Source organism: Chiloscyllium plagiosum, chromosome 12, assembly GCF_004010195.1.
Source record: "Chiloscyllium plagiosum isolate BGI_BamShark_2017 chromosome 12, ASM401019v2, whole genome shotgun sequence".
Taxonomy (NCBI): Eukaryota; Metazoa; Chordata; class Chondrichthyes; order Orectolobiformes; family Hemiscylliidae; genus Chiloscyllium; species Chiloscyllium plagiosum.
In genome coordinates this window covers 55,482,898-55,505,400 of record NC_057721.1, presented here as the reverse complement: position 1 = coordinate 55,505,400, position 22,503 = coordinate 55,482,898, and the positions used below count along the sequence as shown (strand labels likewise).

The 22,503-nt window shown below is 38.7% G+C and overlaps 1 protein-coding gene across 4 annotated transcripts in view; it reads right to left on the bottom strand.

Annotated features, from left to right (window-relative positions):
- The window catches only part of LOC122555283 (sentrin-specific protease 7-like), a 115,917-nt gene that overhangs the window by 50,279 nt on the left and 43,135 nt on the right, over nt 1-22,503 (bottom strand). For all 4 annotated transcript variants that reach the window (XM_043701123.1, XM_043701120.1, XM_043701124.1 and 1 more), the window contains one exon: nt 1,752-2,124. In XM_043701123.1, coding sequence (XP_043557058.1) covers nt 1,752-2,124 — 373 coding nt within the window. The remainder of the gene's footprint in view (nt 1-1,751; nt 2,125-22,503) is intronic.

Sequence of the window (22,503 nt, the reverse complement as noted above, 5' to 3'; positions counted from 1 at the left end):
TGAAAACATTGTATTAGCTACCCAATTATTTTCTCTGTCTGCATGTGATCTGTGATTTATGCACTAGCACAACCAGGTCCCTTGGCATCTCAGAGTTCTGCAATCTCTCACGCTTTCAATAATTTTCTTTTACTCTTCCTAACAAAATGGACAAATTTACATTTTCCTATGATATACACTATTTGTCACATCTTGGCCCACTCACAATCTATATCTTTTGCTTCCTCATGCCCTTTTCACAACTTGTTTTCCTATCAGCAACTATATTTATTGTACATTTATCCAAATAATTTTATATAAATTATAAAAAGTTGAGGCCCCGGGATTGAACCCTGTGACACAATGATCCGTAATACCTTGCCAACATGAAAAGTACCAATTTATGCCCACTCTCTTGTCGTGATTGCAACAAGATCAGCCAGGTGGACCCTACAAAATATGAGTTTACTGACTGGACCAGATTAATAGCCTAAATCAGGGAGCCCTGGCTGACAGATATAAACAGGAGTGTCAGAGTTCTGTTCACTCAGAGCTGGCTGAGGAAGCTGGATCAGTGTCAAGGACTCCCACGTGTAAATAAAGGGTTACTTGGTGATGGGATACCGGCCTCCGTGCAGTTACTTCACCTCTGGCTAGCTAACAGAACATATTCCGATATGCTGTTCGCACCTGTTATTTTTCCCTTCAGTAATCATTGACGTGGCACCCTAACAAAAGTTTTCTGGAAGTCTCAATGCAGTAACTTTACAATATTCAAAGCATGTGTTATTTCCTCAAAGAACTCAAAAAATCACAAAGTCATGATTTCTCTTTCACAAAACCATATTGATTCTACCTCACTACCTTCAACTTTTCTAAGTGCTGTAATATAATGTTTTCAATAAATTCTAACATTAGTCCACTGATAGACGTTAAGCTAGCTGGCCTCTGGTTTCTAGCTTTTTGTCTCCCTCTTTTTCCAAAAGACGTTACATTCACTAATTTCTAATCCATTAGAATCTACCCCACAGCTAAGGAATTTTGGAAAATTAAAACCAATGCATTAACCATTAGCCACTTCAAATAGCCCACGATGAAGTCAGGGGCTAGTCAGTCAGGGGCTAGTCAGTCTACAGCTCAACAATTTGCCCAATATCACTTCTCTGATGATTATAATTTTTCTTGAGGTCCTTCCTCCCTTCCACTTCCTGATCTATAGCTATTTGAGATGTTACTTCCATCCTCTACAGAAAAGACCAATGCAAAATACCTGTTCAATTCATTTGACATCTCAGTTTCTATTACTAATCCCCCAATCTTACTTGCTGCAAGACCAACACTTTAACTTTTTTCTGTTTTAAGCATATATAGACATCCTTATTATATTTCTGCTGGCATATTTCCAACTTGCTTTCTTGTCATTCAATTTTACCCTCATTACTCTTTTAGTAATACAGTGTTGTTTTCTAGATCCTGTTCAACTGCCGTTCTTTACTGGATGTGCCAAATTTGTATTAAAATATGGCCTTTTAGTTAGTTTCAACAATTCCTGGAGAATCACAAAGCTGAATATTCTGTGGCAGATATTAATCAACAGACTTTCAAAGATTCCTTTGAAACATTCATAGACTGAAGAGTTAACTATCATTTCATATAATCAAACAAACAAACAAATAAGTCATTTAACCAATTTTGTCAGGTTTAAAGCTACTCAACAAGGTTGTATTGTTTACATACTGTTACAGATATTTTAAGAATCAAAGAATACTCACTTGGTTCACTTGAAACTACTGTGGATTTCAAATGCTTAACCTGGCTACTCAACATAGGAGTGTTCAAGATTCCTTCACCAAGTTTTTGTTCATTTGTTACTGAAGTATGTAGAGATTCCCTTAGATAAAAATTCCCATCAGGGACTGAAGGGTTGGCATCGACTAACTGTTGGTCCACATATTTGGAGTTTTGTTGTCTCAAAGGAGAAAGCTGTTCCAGCTGTAGACATGACTCCACTTGTGCTATCTCCATAAAATGGACATCCAGTTCTTGTCCATTATTGCTATCTGTACTGAAGCAATGGCAGTTTTCAGTTTGCTCTTTGCAAGTTAGACATACAAGCATTTTCTTCAACAAATCTTGACCATACTTCTGAAACAGAAACAGAGAGTGTGTTTAGTTAAAACACAGATATCCATTAGTTATTTTAGGTGTATAATATTCACACATTGAGCATTCAATTAATCCCCAAAACTATAGATTAACCAAATTACAGCATGAATACACGATTAATTCAAATTGTCATCAATCTCTCCTGGGGTTTCCTTCTTTCTGTCTCCCTCTTTTCTTAAAAAAAACAGTAAAACAATACAATCAGATCAACAGACCTTCTGATTTTTTCTTTCTAGTATACAATTAGCATTAAGTTTTGTTGTGCTGCCATGCAAGCAGTAACTTATAGGAGCCATTCTATGCATGGACTCTGTAGGCATGTTTGCATCGCTGCATGGTTATACATCTTAGAGAAAACATTAAACTTCAAATACAATGTAGCAGCTCAGGAAGGCATTTAACTACCATCAAAACCTTCTCAAGGGCAACAAGAAATGAGCAATAAATGCTGACCTGGGCAGCAATGCCCTCATCTCATGAATGAATATAAAAATTTGAATAAAGTGAAATTGCTTGCAATGGGTATGAACTCAAGACTGGTTGCACTTAAAGAATAAAGACTGTTTTGTACTTCTTTAACAAGCTGTTACTGAAACAGCTAAAGCAACCCACATTTAACAGATCACAGCAAAGTTTTGCAGTCTTACTCCATAGTAAAGTCATATGAAATGAAAATCCTCAATCTCAAACTAGCAGAGCCTGACAAATTAAATGCAAGCAAAAAGGCGAAACTACATTTAGACAAGTCTACTCAGCTTTGAGGTCCCCACCATTACAGATTCTAAGGTCCAGATCAAGTCACTCTAAATGATGCTAAGTAGCTGAGTGCAATGAAAATTTAAGAAAAAAGAGGCTTTGACCACTGACTATAGTTTCCCCTTCTCACAAACTAGCTGCCCCTAACCTTGAAATATATCACTGGCACCTTCCCAACACAAAAGTGTCAAAACTTGCAGCCTTGATCCAGAAATGCAGAAGGGCAGATTGAACCAGCAGTGCAGTGACAAGCACTGCCGATCCAGAGGCACAAGCTAACTAATGCATGAGGACTGAGGTTCACATCCCACTTATGGAGCTGGTAGAATTTAAACAATTCAAAACACTGGAATTTAAATTTATCTGTATTAGGGACTGTGAATTAATCGCCAACTGTTGTAAAAATCCATCTGTTTTACTCATATGCTTTATGGAATGAAATCTGCCTACAGGTCCTGAAGAAGGGTCACACCCAAAACGTTGACTTCTCCACCTCCTGATGCTGTTTGGCTTGGTGTGTTCTTCCAGCCTCCTGCTTGTCTGCCTTGGATTTCAGCATTTGCAGTTTCTTTGTTTCTAACTGCAATACCACTGCTTTTTAACTGCTGTGCTGCCTACTGAAATGTTGCAGCAAGTCACAGACTTCAAAGGCAAGAAGGGGTGAGCAACAAATGTTTATCTTGCCAGTGACACCCATATCTCACTAAACAATCAAGAAAGAACAAGAGTTAAATCTAAAAAAACGCAAAGAATACCTATCCTGATTACCAATACAGCATGTCATATTCTTGCACAAATGTGCATTACTAGCATGTAATTTATTTTCCCTATTCCTTGTCTCTACCACTCTTTTGCCCTTCCCGTCTCTCCTGAACAAGCTGTTTTCAAACAGATGTCTATACAGACATTGCAGGGAATTCACAAGCTAAGTCATCTCAGTCACAAGTTTCACATGAAACATACTGAAATTAAAAGATTTTTATCCAGAGATTGCTTCTATTGAATGATAAATTAAATGCAAACGCTAATAACAATGTAGCTCCCACCAATTTACATGTGCCTTTTGCTAAAATCTCATTCGAGACTTGATTTTGGAAAGGCAGAACTGTCTGAAATTCCAGTTATTTATGGAAAGAATAAGGCCACGTGATTTCATAGTTTAAATTTTAAAAAATTGACCATACTGGCATCAAATAAAAGCAAATACTAAATATTATTTTAACCTATATTGTAAAACAATCAACAAATTAAATATGAATTAACAGGCACATTTCAGTTAGTTACAAACTATAAGTTACACATTGTAAGACTACCAGCACTTCAACAATCTTAGATCAAGTTGTTCAAAGCTTCATCTTCCTCGCTAAGATTTATTAGCTTCTCTTCTCGGACTAAGTCTGATCCCACTGCTGACTATATCACAGAACCAAGTACAGTTCCTTGGAGTTGGTCTTAAACTAAAATGCTAAACACACCTGCAGAACACCCTTAACTCTGCGTACAACAGTCTGAATGGCATAGACCCATTCATGTTACCTTCAAGTTACAGAAACAGTTGCAGCAAATGTACATTTGCTTCTTCAGAGTTTCAAGATCTTCTTCAGCCTACTTATACCACACCAGTGGGATCATCAATATCTACTAAGTTCTGATGGTTTTGAATTCTTTATTTTTAACCAGAAGTTTTGACTTCTAATCTCAACTTCAGTCTTCGTTTCCGGTTTCCTTTTTTAATTAGAATCTATCCCAAAATATTTAAGCTTTGCAATTATAGATTCCATAACAGCGCTATAATTGTCTGCGTCTAGGGCTTTTCAAACAATAATTCACTATTTATTAATTTTTTTAATGTGTCACTCATATGACATGCTAACATCAAGCTTGTAGAGAGGAATAGATAGAATAGTTCTTTAAAAACTAAACTTCAATTTTAACCAATTGGAACAATTCTGGATTACATCCAACTATAACTTAATCATTGTAGTACACAAATAGACACTTTTAAACATGGTTATGTCTCTTGTTATAGTTCAAAATCTATGACGTGATCTTGCTTTTTTTTCCACTGAGTGGTAAGGGATTAATTGTTTGAGCGCATTTATGGGATATAGTAGCTAACTGTCTAATTTACAAGTGACCATAAGGCTGCAAGACATAGGAACAGAAGCAAGCCATTTTGTCAATCAAGTCTTCTCCATCATTCAATGAGATCATGACTGATCTAACAAATCCCAACTTCACTTTTGTGCCATATCCCCACAACCATGATTCTATTAATGATTAGAAATTTTGTCTCAGCCTTGTACATATTTAACACAGACTTGATAATTGTCTGTAGTAAGGAATTCCACAGATTCAGAGAGAATAAATTCCTCTACCTCAGTCTTAAATGGGTCACCCTTACTCTGAGATCATGACTCTCCCACAATGGAAAACAACTTCCCTGCATCTACTCTATCAAGCCCTCTAAGAATCTTATTTGTTCTAATACACAGTCTATTCTCATTCTTGTAAACTTCAATAAGTACAAGCCTAAACCATTCCATCTCTTGTCATCGAAAAGTCTCTCCACACCCGGGATCAATGTAGTGAACCTTGTTTGGGCCACCTCCAATGGAAGGGTCACTTAAAAATTAAACCAAGGGTTGGTAGAGTCTGTACAGAGAAGCAACACATTCACTCACAGTTAACTGCTATATATGTTTTCTGAAGAGCATTAGAACATTTTTTATACTTGCTCATATTATTGGCAGTGCAGTTATGTATTTTAGATAAGGTTTTGTGATTAATAACCAACTCAAAAAGGATGACCTTTAACTAAAAGTTTGAAACCACTGCACTGAATTACCAAAATGTAGATTGTGGTCCGGACCGTCAACCAAAATCAAAACATTTTTAATTCGGAGCCTTTTTACTGAAATGCTGATGGGAACAATTTGCCATTATTTCCAGTGTAAACAAATTCTATTGAACTGTCAAAGTAGTAATTGAACATGAAATATTGGCATTCATCTCACACAACCTGGAATACAAAAGACAGGATATGGTACTTTAGCTACATAGTTTTGGTCAGGCAGCATCTGAAGTACTACTTTCAGTTTGGATATCAAATCTCAGTAAAGCTGTACTGGCTTTACAGAAATATAGTGCAGTTTCAACAAAATGATATCAGGACTTATTTTATGAGGAATAATCTGCTTAAAACCAGAGGTTTTTTTTGAGCTTAAAAATGTTGATGAGTGAATGAGTTCTTTAAATTGATAAATGGGTTTAGTAGGGTTCAATAAAAAGCACATTTCCTCTGGAAAGGGAATCCAGAGCAAGCAGGCATAATCTAATAATATAAATATAGACAATTTTGGACTGAAATCAGGAATCAAATTTTTCCAGAAAGGGTAAATGTAAATCAGTAGAGGGCAACCTCACATCCGGGGAGTCTGCTTCCGTGGTTTTAGTTACCCGCGGCCCGAACATATTACATGGAACATTACAGAACCAGGGATCCTGGGCTGCTAGGGAGGTAAATTTCCCATTTAAATGAATAGGTTCACTACCATCTGCAGTAAGTCTTAGAACATATTCCCCGCGAGAGTGTGAGAGAATGTGTGTGTGAGAGAGAGAATGTGTGTGTGTGTGTGTGGAGAAAGTGAGGTCTGCAGATGCTGGAGATCAAAGTTGAAACTTTATTGCTGGAACAGCACAGCAGGTCAGGCAGCATCCAGGGAACAGGAGATTCGACGTTTCGGGCACATTCCTGAAGAAGGGCCAGAGAGAGAGAGAGTGCGTGAGAGAGAGAGTGTGTACTGTATGCATTTTTATAAACAAAAGGTCATCAATTTGCAATCATCTTCTCAAAAACATGGTTCATGCAGCATTTGTTGATAATTAGGAATGGTTATCTACTGATATTTCAGACTGAGATTGTTAAAGTTATTAGACAGCTATAGCAGGAGATGGGAACAAAGACAAGAGAGTTGAGGCAAACATCAGCCATGATTTATTTAAAAAAAAAGGATCAGGCCCAAGGTGCTGAACTTTGCTTTGGTTAAGAAGGAACATAGAGCAAACAAATGCTATCTCACCTCTTAAACCTGCTCAACATTCCATTATATAATGGCAAATCTGTAACTCAATTCCACTGTCTACTTTTGTTAGGTACACGTGCCAAGGGTTATGGAACCGAAGTGCTCCTATGTTCCAGTGATATCCTCCAGTGGCTTAGGTTACATGGAAGATCATCATAGTTTGAAAATTAATTCTAAGGCCCATGAGATCCCTGCACAAATTTCCCATAGCAATGTTCTCAGCATAACCATTTTGATTGTTTCATTTGTTAGTTTTCCTTCTGTCAGAAAAGACTAATTCCGTTCAAAGCTCTTCAGGGAATCTCTGCTAATGATAAAGGAGCCTAAAGTGATCTACAACAGAACTTAGAAAGGTTACATCAGACTTGTGCTAACTGGGAACAGATGATATTTTACCAATTAAGTGACCAACTCCAACAAGTAAAAGACAAAAATCTTCAACTAATCAAGAGTACTGACCATTACAAATAAGTGATAGGAGCCTATAGTTGGAGATCAAACTGCAAAATGCTAAATTCCATTGCAATCATCAATGGAATTTAGGATCACCAGTTACATCAATACATACCACAACAAAGAAAAAGGTAAAGACTGGGCACTTCACAAGAGGTAACTTCCCTCATGGTCCCCAAAAGCCTCTCCAACCTCAAGCCACAAAGATGAATTTGAATAATCCATGGCTACACCCATCTGAATGAACAATAACACCTCAAACCTCAACAGAATCCAGGAGAAAGCGGTCCACCATTAGTATCTCTGCTGTTGTAATTAATATCCACCTACTCCATCCGTATTACAAGATATATTGTTTAAGGCTTCTTAATTCTGTCAGCAATACCTCCGACTGCTCGTAATAGCATGAGCATCAAACTCTCACGAACATGATCACGATCACCTCCCCCTCCCCCACCCCCCAAAAAGTCATGCAGCAATATGACTTGGTCATACATCACTGCTCCTACATTACTTTCAAAGTGTAGTCACAGTTGTACTTCCTTGACTGCAAAGCACCACACTGTATTCATATAGCATTTTAATTTCTGAATTTTCCTGCTCTTGATTGCTGGTCAAAAATCCTGAAATTCAACAACTAGCACAAGTACAGGAGCGGCACAGGAACCACTGTGGTATTGGAGGCCCAACAATATCTAATTAAAACTATAGAGAAGCAATAAATACATTTTTACTAGTTCAACCATCACCCAAGAATATACTAAATAGAAGTTATTGAATAACTGTGCCAATATCAAGGCTGCTGAATCTTTTGTTTTTTATAATCTGAAAAGATATCCAGGAACAATTGAAAACTTCAAAAATAGATAACTCTCTCAAAGACTCCATTAACTTTAGTGGTCCCACATACAAGTTGTGCTCATACTAAATAGTCACATTTGTTTGGTTGGCAACAGAAACTGCCCATCAATCAGAGGTGTGCCATTAAAAGCACAATACTGTCTTATGCAGTTGGCTGCCTGGGATCAGACCTCAAAGTGTGCGATTCAATTTTGGTGTAAACAGCAAACATGACTCATACTTGCCACCACTGACACTTTTGATTAGAGACAAAATAAAAATCCCATTTCAGGTAGATTTACTGCTAAGGGAACAAAAACAATGGGCCATTCAGCTCACTATGTCTGTAGCGCCTCTTTGAAAAACCTACTCAATTAGTCCCATTACCTTGCTTTTTCCAATAGATAACTCATTTCTCTTTTGAAAGCTACAATTGAATCTGCTATCTCCATATTTTCAGGCAGTAAATTCCAGGTAATAACCTGCTCAATCTTTTGACAAACATCTGTCTCATTACAACGGAGTAGAAACAGCTTTGCCTTTTTATAAAAGCTAACAATACCCTTTAGTTCAGTAATTCTCTACGAGACCCTCTCAAGTCTTGGCCTCCTCTCTAGACAATGACAACATTCTCCAGATAACCAGTGATTTAGAATGTTTCAGTTTAATTTTTATTACTTTTGTACTCAATTATTCAATTCATAAAATTAGATCTAGCATGGAAACCAAAAGAACTGTGGATGCTATAAATCAGAAACAAAAACAAAAGTTGCTGGAAAAGCTCAGCAGGTCTGGCAGCATCTGTGAAGAAAAATCGGAGTTAACATTTCAGGTCTGGTGACCCTTCCTCAGAACACAGTTCAGACCCTAAGCATTAACTCAGATTTCTCTTCACAGATACTGCCAGACCTGCTCAGCTTTTCCAACAAGTTCTGTTTTAGGTCTAGGTTGTTTTTTTTTAAAAGAAAAGCATGTCAATTAGTTCTGACAAAGATTTGTACGTGTGAACTCCCATATCTCTGCTCCTGCAACCCTTCAATACTGCATCATTTAGTTTACATTTCGTCTCTTCATTCTCCTTTCCAAATGCATCAACTTACATTTCTCTACACTAAGTAAGCAGACATGTAGTAACTTAAGTTTATTAATCTCCTCACTGTTTTGATTGATGCTATATACTTTGAGATACTGCTCTTCATAGTTAAATCAGACAATTAACATCTATCAAAGAGAGGCATGGTCTGAATAACAAACATTAGGGGACACTTCTATATTACTTCCCTGTGTATGAAAATTATCCATTCAACGTTACTCTCTGCTTTCTGTTTCTTATCCACTCTTAACCATTTAATCTCAGGGTTTAATGTTTTAAAGATTCACCAAATTGGTAGCAACCCAAATGGACAATTTTACAAGAACAGGATCTTAAAAGGTGACCATCATCTAAACTCCAGTTGTTCTGTTTACTCTCCTATTTCCCCTCTTTTCCATGAGATCTCTCTCTCTTGCTTCTTTGATTCTTTTCCCAATAAACAGATAACAAACCATTTCCCTTGTCTCCCACGTTAACTGATATTACGAATTGTTCTCTCTTTTGAGGAATAATTCACCCTTTCCTTTCAATTTGCTATCAGCTCCAACTCCAAAAAAAATCCTTGAGCCCTCCTTCAAGCAACCTCCCCATCTACAGAGTCCTTCAACATGACGTGGCTTCCCAAATCCATGTCCACCTTCCCTCGGATCCCATATTTGATCGTCTTATCAATTTTATGCCCTTGTCATAATATTTAAATAGCGCTCAAAAGACAAATTACATCACCTGTCTGTGGCAAACTTATCATTCCCCATTGTGCGTGATCTGTCTGCAGCCATTGACATAACTGACCAAATAATAGTCTGGCCAGCTAGGTTAGACTACACTCCAATGGTTCCACTTTGATCTAATTGTAGCCTATGAATTGCCTGCAATAACTTCTCTTGTCCATTCTCAAATGTTACCCGCAGTATTGTTCAAGGATCAACCTTTGGAGAAGCACTAAAACATGACTGAAAACAATCTGGAGGTGTCTGTGTTGGACTGGCGTGGACAAAGTTAAAAATCACATACGAGGTTATAGTCCAACAGGTTTATTAAAGAACCTAAACCACCATATCCCACTCTAAAAGATGAAAGACTTAATCTAAATTTGTTTAAGAACTATAACCTGGTATTGTGAGATTCTTAACTAAAGTTGTTTATTACATCATTACAACTCCATGACACTGTAACCCTGTTGCTATAAATTCTGTGTCGTATGGTCATGTTCCACAACAACCTAATTAAGAGGCAGCACCTCGAAAGCTAGTGTTTCCAAATAAACCTGTTGGACTATAACCTGGTATTTTGATTTTTAACAATGATTGAAAACATTAAATAGTGGAGACAACTTACTAAATATATAGTTAAGCAATTCAAACAACAGATCAGGTAAAGCTTTGTAGTTCTGCAACACCCAGTTGTGAAAAATAACAGACAATTACACAACTAGAGGAGGTGGCTCCTCCACAGCCTGAATTAGCATGAAGCCCAGCGCATCTGTAGAAAACAACAAGACTAAAGCATCTGCAACCATTGTCAGCCAAAATGCTGAATGAATGATCCAACACTGCCTCTTCTCAAGATCCATGGCATCACATGTAACAGTATTCAGTCAATTCAGTATAATATCTGTATTTTTGTTTTTAAAAGGGCTGTGTATTCTGGATACAAAGGCCATGACCTCAATAAACTCAATCATCTGTATTGTCCTCCTAAGTTTGCAGCAGGAATTTCTGAACACAGTGGCCTTAACAGTCACAAACACACCCATTAAACTACTACCAAACACTCCAGATGATGTGCATAGTTATGTTCAACTCAAAGGACAAACAACAGTGCTTAAGACTTCAAGTTATCAAAGTACAGTTACAACTGACATCTGCCCTTAAATATGAAAAATTGCCCAGCTATATCTTGCCCACAAAAATCCATACTGGCTACTGCCATCTGATTAGTTTACTCAATATTAAAGTGATAGAAAGGGTCATCAAAAATGCGATCAAATGGCACTTACACAGCAATAAACTGCTCAGTGATCCTCATTTTGGTTCTTCCAGAGCTACTTGACATCATACCTCACTGCAGCCATAGTCCAAAAGGACTTAATTTCGGAGATGTGGTGAGAGTTCATCCTTACCATTGAGGTATCATTTGATTCAACTTGGCATCAATGAGCTACAGCATAATTAAAGTCAATGGGAATTAGAGGGAAAGTTCTCCACTGGTTGGAACCAAACCAAACCAAACATAAAGAAGGATGGCTGTGACTATTGTAACCCAAACATCTCTGTACTAAGTCATGCTTGCTGGAGTATGTCAACACTGATGCTTTCTGATCAACGTGTTCAAATACAAATAGTGGGCGGCACGGTGGCACAGTGGTTAGCACTGCTGCCTCACAGCGCCTGAGACCCGGGTTCAATTCCCGCCTCAGGCGACTGACTGTGTGGAGTTTGCACGTTCTCCCAGTGTCTGCGTGGGTTTCCTCCGGGTGCTCCGGTTTCCTCCCACAGTCCAAAAGATGTGCAGGGTCAGGTGAATTGGCCATGCTAAATTGCCCGTAGTGTTAGGTAAGGGGTAAATATAGGGGTATGGGTGGGCTTCGCTTCGGCGGGTCGGTGTGGACTTGTTGGGCCGAAGGGCCTGTTTCCACACTGTAATGTAATCTAATCTAATCTAATCTAATCTACAAACCATTACACACCTCTGAACTGAAGGGACTTGAACCTGGACTTCTAGGCTCACAGGTAGAGAAACTAGTACCAGAAGGATCCTAAAGAAACCATACTTACTCACATTCCACACGCAAAGATCAGCGAAATGAACCCTGGTCTCCCACATGGCAGGCAGGGCTACTAACTGCAACACTAATATGGAGCTTCAATCAACCCATCATTCTCCCACTCTGGATGTTTAGAAAATTCACACTTAGATCCCCAGGATATTACATGGAACTCTGGATTAATAGTCTGGCAGTTATCCCATCAGGCCATCAACCCAGGACAGTGTCCTATGCCCAAACATCTTCAATTGTTTCAATCAATTACTTTTCTTTCACCAAAAGTTCAGAAGTGAAGATAACACTGTGCAATCATCATTAGACAAATCATATTCATAACTCCTCAGAAGCAGTCCATCTGCAAGACTTGCTCTGACTAACAAGCAACAAACACATGCATACCACACAATTGCCAGGCAATGTCCATTTCCAATGAGAGATGCTAACCACCTTTCTTTTGATCTCAAGGGCTTTAGCCTTAAATGAATCTTATCAACATTCTGAAGGCCATCGATGAACTGAAATTTACCTGGTCCAGCCATGAAAGAGAAATCCAGGGTAATCAAGGAGAAGAGCAAAGGACAGAAAGGAAAATAAGTAAATTGACAGGCAGAGGAATCAAAAGACCAGAATCAAACAAGACCACAAGAAATAGTGGGAAAAGGACAAGGAATGGTAAAAAGAAAATCCAAAATGTTTTATGTCTGAATACACACAGCAATCAAAATAAGGTGGATGAATTAATCGTGCAAACAGATGCAAAAATGGGTATGATATAGTTAGGATTATGCAGACATAGCTGCAGGATGACCACGGACAGGAACTTAACATCCAGTGGTATTCGGTAATTAGGAAGGACAGAAGAAAGGGAAAAAGTGTGGAGTTGCATGACTGGTTAAAGACGACATCAAAATATTGAGGGAAGATATTACTCAGGTAATGTAGAACCTGTGTGGGTAGCATTGAGAAATACCAAGGGACTGAAAATATTAAAGGACTGTGGGGCTGCACAAGCCTTCAAACTTGTGGCGATGTGGAGATGCATTCGGTAAAGGAACAACTGTGATTTTGGGGACTTTAATCTACATATATAGATTCAGCAAATCAATTAGTCACAATACTATAGAAGAGGAATTCCTGGAGTGCATGCAAGATGGCTTCTGGAGCAGTACATTGAGGAACTAAATACAGAACAGGCCATCTTAGACTGGGCATTATACAACGAGGGGAGAATAATTGGGAATGTAGTTGTGATAGACCCCTTGAGTCTGAGTGACCATAACATGATAGAATTCTTGATAAAGATGGCGAGTAAGGTAGTAGGTTCTAGACTAAAGTTCTCAATCTTAATAAGGGAAACTCTGATTGTATGAGGCATGAGTTCACAATGATGGATTGGAAAATGTTACAGAAATAAATGACAGGGATAGGCAATGGCAAATTTTCAAAGAGCAAATGGGTGAATCACAGAAATTGTTTATTCCTATCTGGCACAAGAGTGCAGAAGAGAACAGTGGCCAAACCATGGTTTATGAGGGAAGTGAGAGACAGTATTAGATGCAACAAAAAAAATGCCAGACAAATTGACAAGAAGAAAAAAAAACCTGAGGATTGGGAACAGTTTAGAAGTCAAAGGAAGACCGAAGGATTGATTAAGAAGAGGAAAATAGAGTAGGAGCGTAAGCTTGCGGGGAAACACCAGAACTGATTGTAAAAGTTTCTGTAGGCCTGAAAAGAGAAAAAGATTAGTGAACTAATGTAGGTCCCTTACAGTGAGAAACTACAAAATTTATAGTGGGGAACAAAGAAATGGTTGACAAAATGAATTCATACTTCTCTTCTGTTTTTAGAAAGGAGGACAGAAATAACGTAGCAAACATGATGGGGAACACCACTCGGATTAATGAGAGGGAGGAACTGAAGCAAAACTGTATTAGTAGGGAAATGATGTTGGGGAATTTGATGGAATTGAAGACAGATAAATCCTTAGGGCCTGATAATCTATATTGCAGAACACCTAAGGAAGTGGCCTTTGGAATGATAGATGCATTGGTAGTCACTTTCCAAGATTCTTTAGTCATTGGAGCAGTTCCACAGATTGCATTAGCTACCATCCAATTTAAAAAAGGAAGGTAGAGAGAGAAAATGGAATTAAGAGCAGTGAGTTTGACATCAGTTAGTGGGCAGGATGCTACAGTCCATTATCAAGAATCTTACAGCAGAGCACTTAGAAAACAATGGTAGAATCAAACACAGTCAGCATGGATTTATAGAAGGGAAATAATGCTTGACAAATCCACTGGAATTCTTCAAGAATTTAGCTAGTAGAAATGATTGGGGAGAGTGGTTTATTTGGACAGTCAGAAGGTTCACGACAAAGTTCCACATAAGAGATTAATGTGCAAAATGAAAGTGCATGAAATGGGGGTACTGTACTGAGATAAATAGGAAATTGGTTATCAAACAGGAAACAGAGTAGGAGTAAATAGGTCTTTTTCTAAATGATAGGCAGTGACTAGCAGTGTACCACAAAGATTGGTACTATGACCTCAGCTATCCATAATATGAGTTCATGATTTAATGAAAGAATGGAATGGAATCTCTCAAAATTTGCCGATGATACAAAGCTGGTTGGAAGGGTGAGGTTTGAGGAGTATGCAAAGATGTTGCAGTGCGATTTGGCCAGGTGGAGCAGGCAAATGCATGGCAGATGAAGGATAATGTAGGTGAAAGTGAGGTTATCCACATTGGAAGTCAAGCAGGAAGGCAAATTCTTACTTGAATCACAGTAAATTAAGAGGGGCATGGTTGTCCTTGTGCACCAGTCACTGAAAGTAAGCATGAAGGTAAGCATGCAGGTGGAGCAGGCAGTAAAGGCAACAAGTAGCATGTTGGATATCATATTGAGAGGATTGGAGGACAACAGCGAGAATGTCTTGCTACAATTATATATGATTCGGAAATGCTGATGTTGGACTGGGATGTACAAAGTTAAAAATCACACAACACCAGGTTATAGTCCAACAGGTTTAATCGGAAGCACACTAGCTTTCAGAGCGATGCTCCTTCATCAGGTGATTGTCACCTTTTGAAGGAGCGTCGCTCCGAAAGCTAGTGTGCTTCCAATTAAACCTGTTGGACTATAACCTGGTGTTGTGTGATTTTTAACTTTGTACAATTATATAGGCATTGCTGAGGCCATATCTGGAAAACTGCGCGCATTTTTGGTCTCCTTGTCGGAGGAAGGTTGTTCTTGCTGGAGAGAGCGCAAAGGCTTACTAAATTGATTCCAATGGTGGCAGGACTGACTTATGAGGAGTGATCGTGTTGGTTAGGATTGCATTTACTGCTGTTTAGAAAAGAAAGAAGGATCTCAAAAAAAAACAGTAAAATTTTAATAGGACTAGACAGATTAGATGCAGAAAGAATGCTCTCAATGATGGGGGAATCCAGAACCAGGGGTCGTAGTTTAACAATAAGAATTAAACCTTTTAGTACTGAGAGGAGAGGATTTTTTTTTCATCCAGACAGTGCTGAGCCTGTGGAATTCACAGGAAGTGGTTGAGGCCATTTTGGGTTCCTTTGACACCACCCTTCTAACTCATGTCCTCTACCACCAAGGAGAATATCAGCAGATGTAAGGGAATACCATAACATTCAAGTAATCCTTTATAAATTTTTGCTCCGCTGCATCATGAAGTAAAAAATCCTGGATTCCTAGTCTTGTAGTTGTATCTGTAGAGGTTCACTGAGGCAGTTCTTCTTTCAGTAAAGTTGTAGAGTGCAGACAGAAAATGGAGTTCAGGCTACAACATCAACCATAATCTCATCTAATGCCAGAGAAGTCTTGAGGGGCCAAATGGTCTACTCCTGCTTTTCTATTTGTTTTTCTTGTACTGAGAGAGAAGGAACTTAAAAAGTGAACTCTGCAGATAATGAAGGTGTGGCAAGGTTTTCAGATTTGATGTGGGAAAGAAGATGATGTATAAACTGCAAATAAGTAGTATTGGTGATAGAATGCTTATGGATTTGAAATACAGATTGGTGTAGAGCAGCACATTCATCAATGTTAAAAGCTTTTTAAACTTAAGTGGGCATTCAGGAAGTAGGTGGAACTAAGCCAAGAATATGGAGTCCCTGCCAGAGGGTGATCAGAATAACTTTTGATTTTCTCATTGTTTACTGTAGAGAATACTGGCAGAGTCTCAATTTGAAAGAAAATTCACAGTAACTTTATTCTTAGTATAATTTAAGCAGCTGACAAAACAGAAAACATTCTGCTCATTGACATTTCCTGGTTTCCGTAGATTGAGATTTTTTTAAATGAAAAAAGCTGTTCTGGCCTTATTTAAAAAACTGTTCTTGAACATACATTTATGCAGAGCATCTTTAAATGAGTAAAATATCATCAAGCATTTTGCCAAAACGTTACCTTTTAAATTTGAGATGCAGCTATACAAGATAATATTAAACTAGCTCACCAAAAACTTGATCAAAAGAGGCACATTTTAAAGGCTCAACATAAAAAGTGGTAAGAGAAGCAGTGAAATTTTGGGAGGAAATTCTCAAATTTAGGACCTTGACAATAAAATCAAGACTAAATAATGGAGTGAATAAAACCTGGGACACTTTAAGAGGCCACAATAAGAACCAACATCTTGGAAGGTGTGGACTGAAGAGATTAGCGATAAGGAGCAGCGAAACTTTGAACGAATTTGAAACCACACGAGAATTTTAAAAATCAAGGCCTGCTGAACAAGGAGTCTGTATAGGTCAGCAAATACAGGGTTGGTTGGTGTGATTTTAAGACATGGATAGCAGGATTTAGAACTGTCAGATTTGCAGAGAGTGAGAAATGAGACCTCAGCCACAAGTGCATTGGTACAGTCAAGTCTGGCGATAATAAAGCTATGGGTAAGTGTTTCAGCAAGAGCCGATCAGAGATGCAGACAGAATCAGCTCATGTTACAGAGGATTCTTTTCACTTCATCAATGGATAGGGATATCATTTAGGCGAGAACCTATTGTCCATCTTTAAACTGCTCTCATCATACTGGCCAGCACTTATTGCCCATCCCTAATTGCCTTGAAAAGGTGATGGTGAGATAGCTTCTTGAACCACTGCAGTCCACATGTGTAGGTTGACCCATAATGCCATTAGAAAGTATTTGACCGGGCGACAGTGAAGGAATGGTGATATATTACCAAGTCTAGATGTGAATATATTGGAGGGGAACTTGCAGGCGGTGGTGTTCACATGTATCTTATGTCCTTGTTCTTTGAAATGGTATTAGTCAAGGGTTTGGAAGGTGTAATCTAAGTATCTTTGTGTGGCTAGTACATACTACTGCTACTGAGTATCAGTAGTGAAGATTGGCACCACATCCACAAGTATCAAATCAAGCACGCTGCTTTATCCTGGATGATGTCAAGCTTCTTGAAGGTTACTGGAGTTGCACCCATCCAGGTATGCGGTAAGTATCCCATCACACTCCTGAAGGGCTCATGCCCAAAACGTCGATTCTCCTGATCCTTAGATGCTGTCTGACCTGCTGCGCTTTTCCAGCAACACATTTTCAGCTCTGATCTCCAGCATCTGCAGTCCTCACTTTCTCCACTCCTGATATGTACCTTGTAGATGGTGGGCAGGCTTTGGGAATTCAGAAGGTGAGTTACTTGATGCAATATTCTTGCCTTTAATCTGGTCTTGCAGTCACTGTGTGTATGTGACAAGTACAGTTCTGTTTCTGGTCAATAACAACCCCAAGGATGTTGGTAGTGGGCGATTCAGTGGTGGTAACATCTTTGAATCTCAAGGGACAGTGGTTAAATTGTTTCTAACTGGTGATGGTCATTGACTTTCTGAGGCACGAATGTTACTTGCCACTTGCAAGGCCAAGCCTGGATATTATCCAGATCTTGTTGCATTTGAACACAGACTGCTTCAGTTTCTGAAGAGTTGCAAATAGCACTAAATATTGTTTGTCGATGATTGTACATTCCCATTTCTGATTTCATGATGGAGGGAAGGTCGTTGCAACTGAAGATAGTTGGGCCAAGCCCTGAGAAATTCCTACATAGATGTCCTGGAGCCAACAAACACAACCTGTTCCTATTGTTATGGAACAAGCTAGACCACTCAAAATATTCTTAAGCAGGCAACTCAGACCATAACTTTGCAATTTGCTTCAGTAAGCATACAAAGAAAATTACCTGGATTAAGTTAGCTAGGTTGACTAATAGATTTTAAAATAGACCAAATTTATTCAGAAAATAACACAATGAAATACAAAGAACAGAATAAAGAACCCCTACAGAACTCAACCTATCCAACTAGACCTAATTATGCTTTTCCGAATATACACAACAGTCCAAGTAAGCAACTCCTTTTAAAAACCAGTATAAATGGAACACATGCTTACAGGTTGAAGTTGAAGGGATGAGAGAGCGAGAGAGAGGTGACCACTCCCCTCTCTTTATGCAGGTCACTTCTAAAGCATGACCACTTTGGCCTAAAATCTCATCTGTTTACATATAAACAAAAGGCCTCTCAAAATCCTTTTCATCTCTGTTTTTCCCCTCTTCTTGGTGTTCTCACCACCTGTCATTTCAGACCTGACTAGTGTGATAATGTGCACCATTAACAGGCATTTGTTTTGTCCAGTTTCTCCTGAAGAAGGATGTTGTAAACCTGGAGGTGTCTGTTCCATGGAAAGGAAAGTAAATAGCTTTAGTTTCTAAATTTGACAACAGAAGCATAAGTGGGTGGAGTCAGCATCACAGACACCCAGGGTTTTAGATTTAGCTTTCAGTTATTGAAGTTGGGGTTTTGGGGTTGAAGCTCACTCTCTGCTGCTAGATTCATTCCTTTCTCCTGAACTGGAGGAGAAAGCAAGTGCTTGAAATTGTTTTGCTGAATTTACCTTTCTCAAGGGTGTGTTTATGAGATGTTGCCATATTGGAACAGTTAAAAAATACATTACCTTGTTAAGAATCCTGAATTTTTTTTTTTGTTTGTATTTAACTGTGGTATAAAAGTAAAATGTGTTTTGCATAAAGCCTACTAGTTTGATCAATCAAATCAGGAAGATAGCACCTTACAGTTGCCTCTAAATGCGATAAAAGTTAGGGTCGAGGCTATCTCCTTGATGTTTTAAGGGGGTTTGGTTTGGTCTGGTCCATAACACCAGCATGATCAATGGTGCTGCTGCCAGATAACTCTTGATGCTGGACATCAAAATCCCCCACACAGAATACATTAAATTACTTTATGGCCCTCAGTGCTTCTTCCAGACATTGTTCAACATGGAGGAGTACTGATTTGTCAGAGAAGAATGGTACGTGGTGATCAGCAGGTGGTTTCCTTGCCTGTTTAACCTGAAGCCATGAGTCTTCATGGGGTCCAGAGTCAATGTTGAGGACTCCCAGGGCAACCTTCTTCTGAGTGCATACCACTGTGCTGCCATATCTGCTAGGTATATCCTGTCAGTGTGACAGAACATATCCAGAGATGGTGGTGCCAGGGACATAGTCTGTAAGGCATGATTTCATGAGTATGATTGTGTCAGGCTGTGGTTTGACTACTGTGAGACAGCTCTCCCAAATTTGACATTAGCTCCAAGATATTAGTAAAAAGGACTTTGCAGGGTTGACAGGGCTGTTTCTGCTGTGATCTTTTCTGGTGTCTCAGTTGATGTTAGGTAATCTGTCCAGTTTCATTTCTTTGTTGAGACTTTGTAGCTATTACACAACAGAGTTGCTCACTAGGCCATGTCAGTGGCCAAACCACGTATTCACAGTCAATTACATTGCTATGGCTCTGGAGTCAAACATAGACCAGACAATGTGAAGATGGCAATTTCCTTCCCTGAAGAACATTAGTGAGCCAGATGCATTTTTCTGACAATATCAAAAACTAAGAATCTATGAACCATGAAAACGTTTTTTCACCCAAATTCAAATTCTATTATTGCTGTGGTGGGATTTGAACACAGGTCGCCAGAACATTAGCTGGAGTTTCTGGATTAATAGTTCAGCAATAATACCACAAGGCCATCGCCTCCCCATTTCCCAGATTCAATTCCAAAAGAAAAAAAACTTTAGGGCTCTCCTCAAACTTCTTCAATACAACACAAGAAATAGAGCAGGAATAGACCATTCAACCACTTGAGACTTCTCTGACATTGGATGATTCAATTGTGTCCCCAATTCCAATTTCCTGCAAATTCACTGATCCTCAGTTTAAATTAGCTTTGAATATGTTCAAAGGCCCAGCATCACTGTTCAGTAAGGAAGAGAATGCCATCGGGGAGCCAATGGTTTAGTGGTATTATCACTAGACTATTAATCCAGGAGATCCAGTCAATGTTCTTGGGACCCAGGTTTGTAACCCACCAAGGCAGATGGTAAACTTTAAATGCAATTTTTTAAAAAAATCTTAAGGGTCTAATGGTAACTGTGAAACCATTGTTTGGAAAAAAAGCTGATTCACTAATGTCCTTTGGTGAAAGAAACTGCCATCCTTATTTGGTCTGATCTAAATGTGACTCCAGACCTACAAACAAAGTATTGACTCAACTGCCCTCTGGGAAATTAAGGATGTGCAACCTTGGTCTAGCCAATAACGTCCATATCTCATGAAAGAATTTAAAAAATCCAAAACTATAAAGTGCTCCTGTCTTTAAACCGCTCATTAATAATTACAATAGGATTTCACATTAAGGTTATTATTGAAAAGAATGACTAAAAGCACTATTAACTACCTTCATAGCCAGCATATAGTTTAAACTTTCAAATCAGAAATTTTCCTTTTTTGTCAATTGCAAATACCATCAGGTGAAGCGAGAGAGAGAGAGAGAAAAAGAGAGAGAGAGAAAAACAATGGGTGTAGCAGCAGCCTTGGCCTCAAACATATCATCCAAGCTCCAGGAAGGACCCCTTCCTGAGCAGTGCAGCAATTGGATGTATTTGTGTAGGACTAGTGCAGTGACTGACCAACAGCCAAGGTCACTTACTCCACAGACACCACAAGCTTGGATTCACCAGCCCAATCCTCCACCTCTGCTCCAGCCTCAGAAGGCTTCTCACATCAGCCTGGTGACATCAAACATGGAAACATGAGCACAAAAACATCTCCTGCAACCTGATGTGGCTAGCTGATGTCACAGGCTGTGTCTGAGCATGCACAGGGGCCATTCTGGTGATATAAATATTTACTTCAATTTTAAATATATGCACAGTAGGGAAAGAGAGAGTTCTAGGTGTGGAAAAAGAGTTATGATTAGTGCAAAAGAATTTAGAAGTATGTTTGTAAAATTTCTCCAAGGTCATCCCCAAATTCAAATTCAAATGCATCCATAACCCATTATTTCTGTTACATATCCCACACCAGTCTTGGCCCCAAAGTTTAACTTTATCAATGTGGTGATTAAGCCTTCAGCCATCTTACTTCTACAGTTTGGAACTTGCCTTATCCTACCAACAACACTTTTTGCCATCTGCTCTAACACTCATGCTTGGGTCAAACCTTTTAAAAAATTAATTCACAGATGACATCAGCATTTATTACTCATCCCTAATTGCCCAGAGGACAGTTCAGAATCAACCATATAGCTGTGGATCTGGAGTCATGTGTAGGCCAGACCAGGTCAGGATGGCAGTTTCCTTCCATAAAGGACATTAGTGAACCAGATAGGTATTTCCTTGACAATCGACAATAATTTCTTGGTCATCATTAGACTCTTTATTCCAGATTTTATTGGATTCAAATCCCACCATCCATCATGGCAGGATTCGAACCCAGGTCCCCAGAACATTAGCTGGGTCTCTAGATAAACAGTCTAGTGAGAATATCACTAGGCCATCACTTCCCTAAATTGCTTTGAATTCTTTGCTATTTGAAAAGGTAATATAGATGACAGTTGTTTTTGCTGAATAAAATTAGTTAACCTTTATTAAGTTTCCTAATATATATTTGTCAATTAAAATAAAGCTACAAAACACTAGAAATACTGAGCAGATCTGACATAACATGCGGAGAAAGGAAGAGTTAACTTTTCAGGTTAAGGTCTTCAGGTGTCCAGCAACCACAATATTTTGTTTTTGCCTCATTGTTTAACTCACTGCTGCTTCATTTCCAGGAATGTTGATCTTGAAGTAGTACAGATCTTCTCTTTGATGGGACTTAAGTTTGTTTCTTAGCTTGTTCCCCTTCATGGCTTTCCATTTCCCTTCTTAGGTTTGATAAAGTCCCCTAATTTGAAGTATTAATTCAGTTTCCCTCTTCCCAGATGCTATCAGATTCTGGGTTGATTTCACATTTTCATTATCTACAGTATTTTACTTTAATGGGTCACCTGACTAAGAGA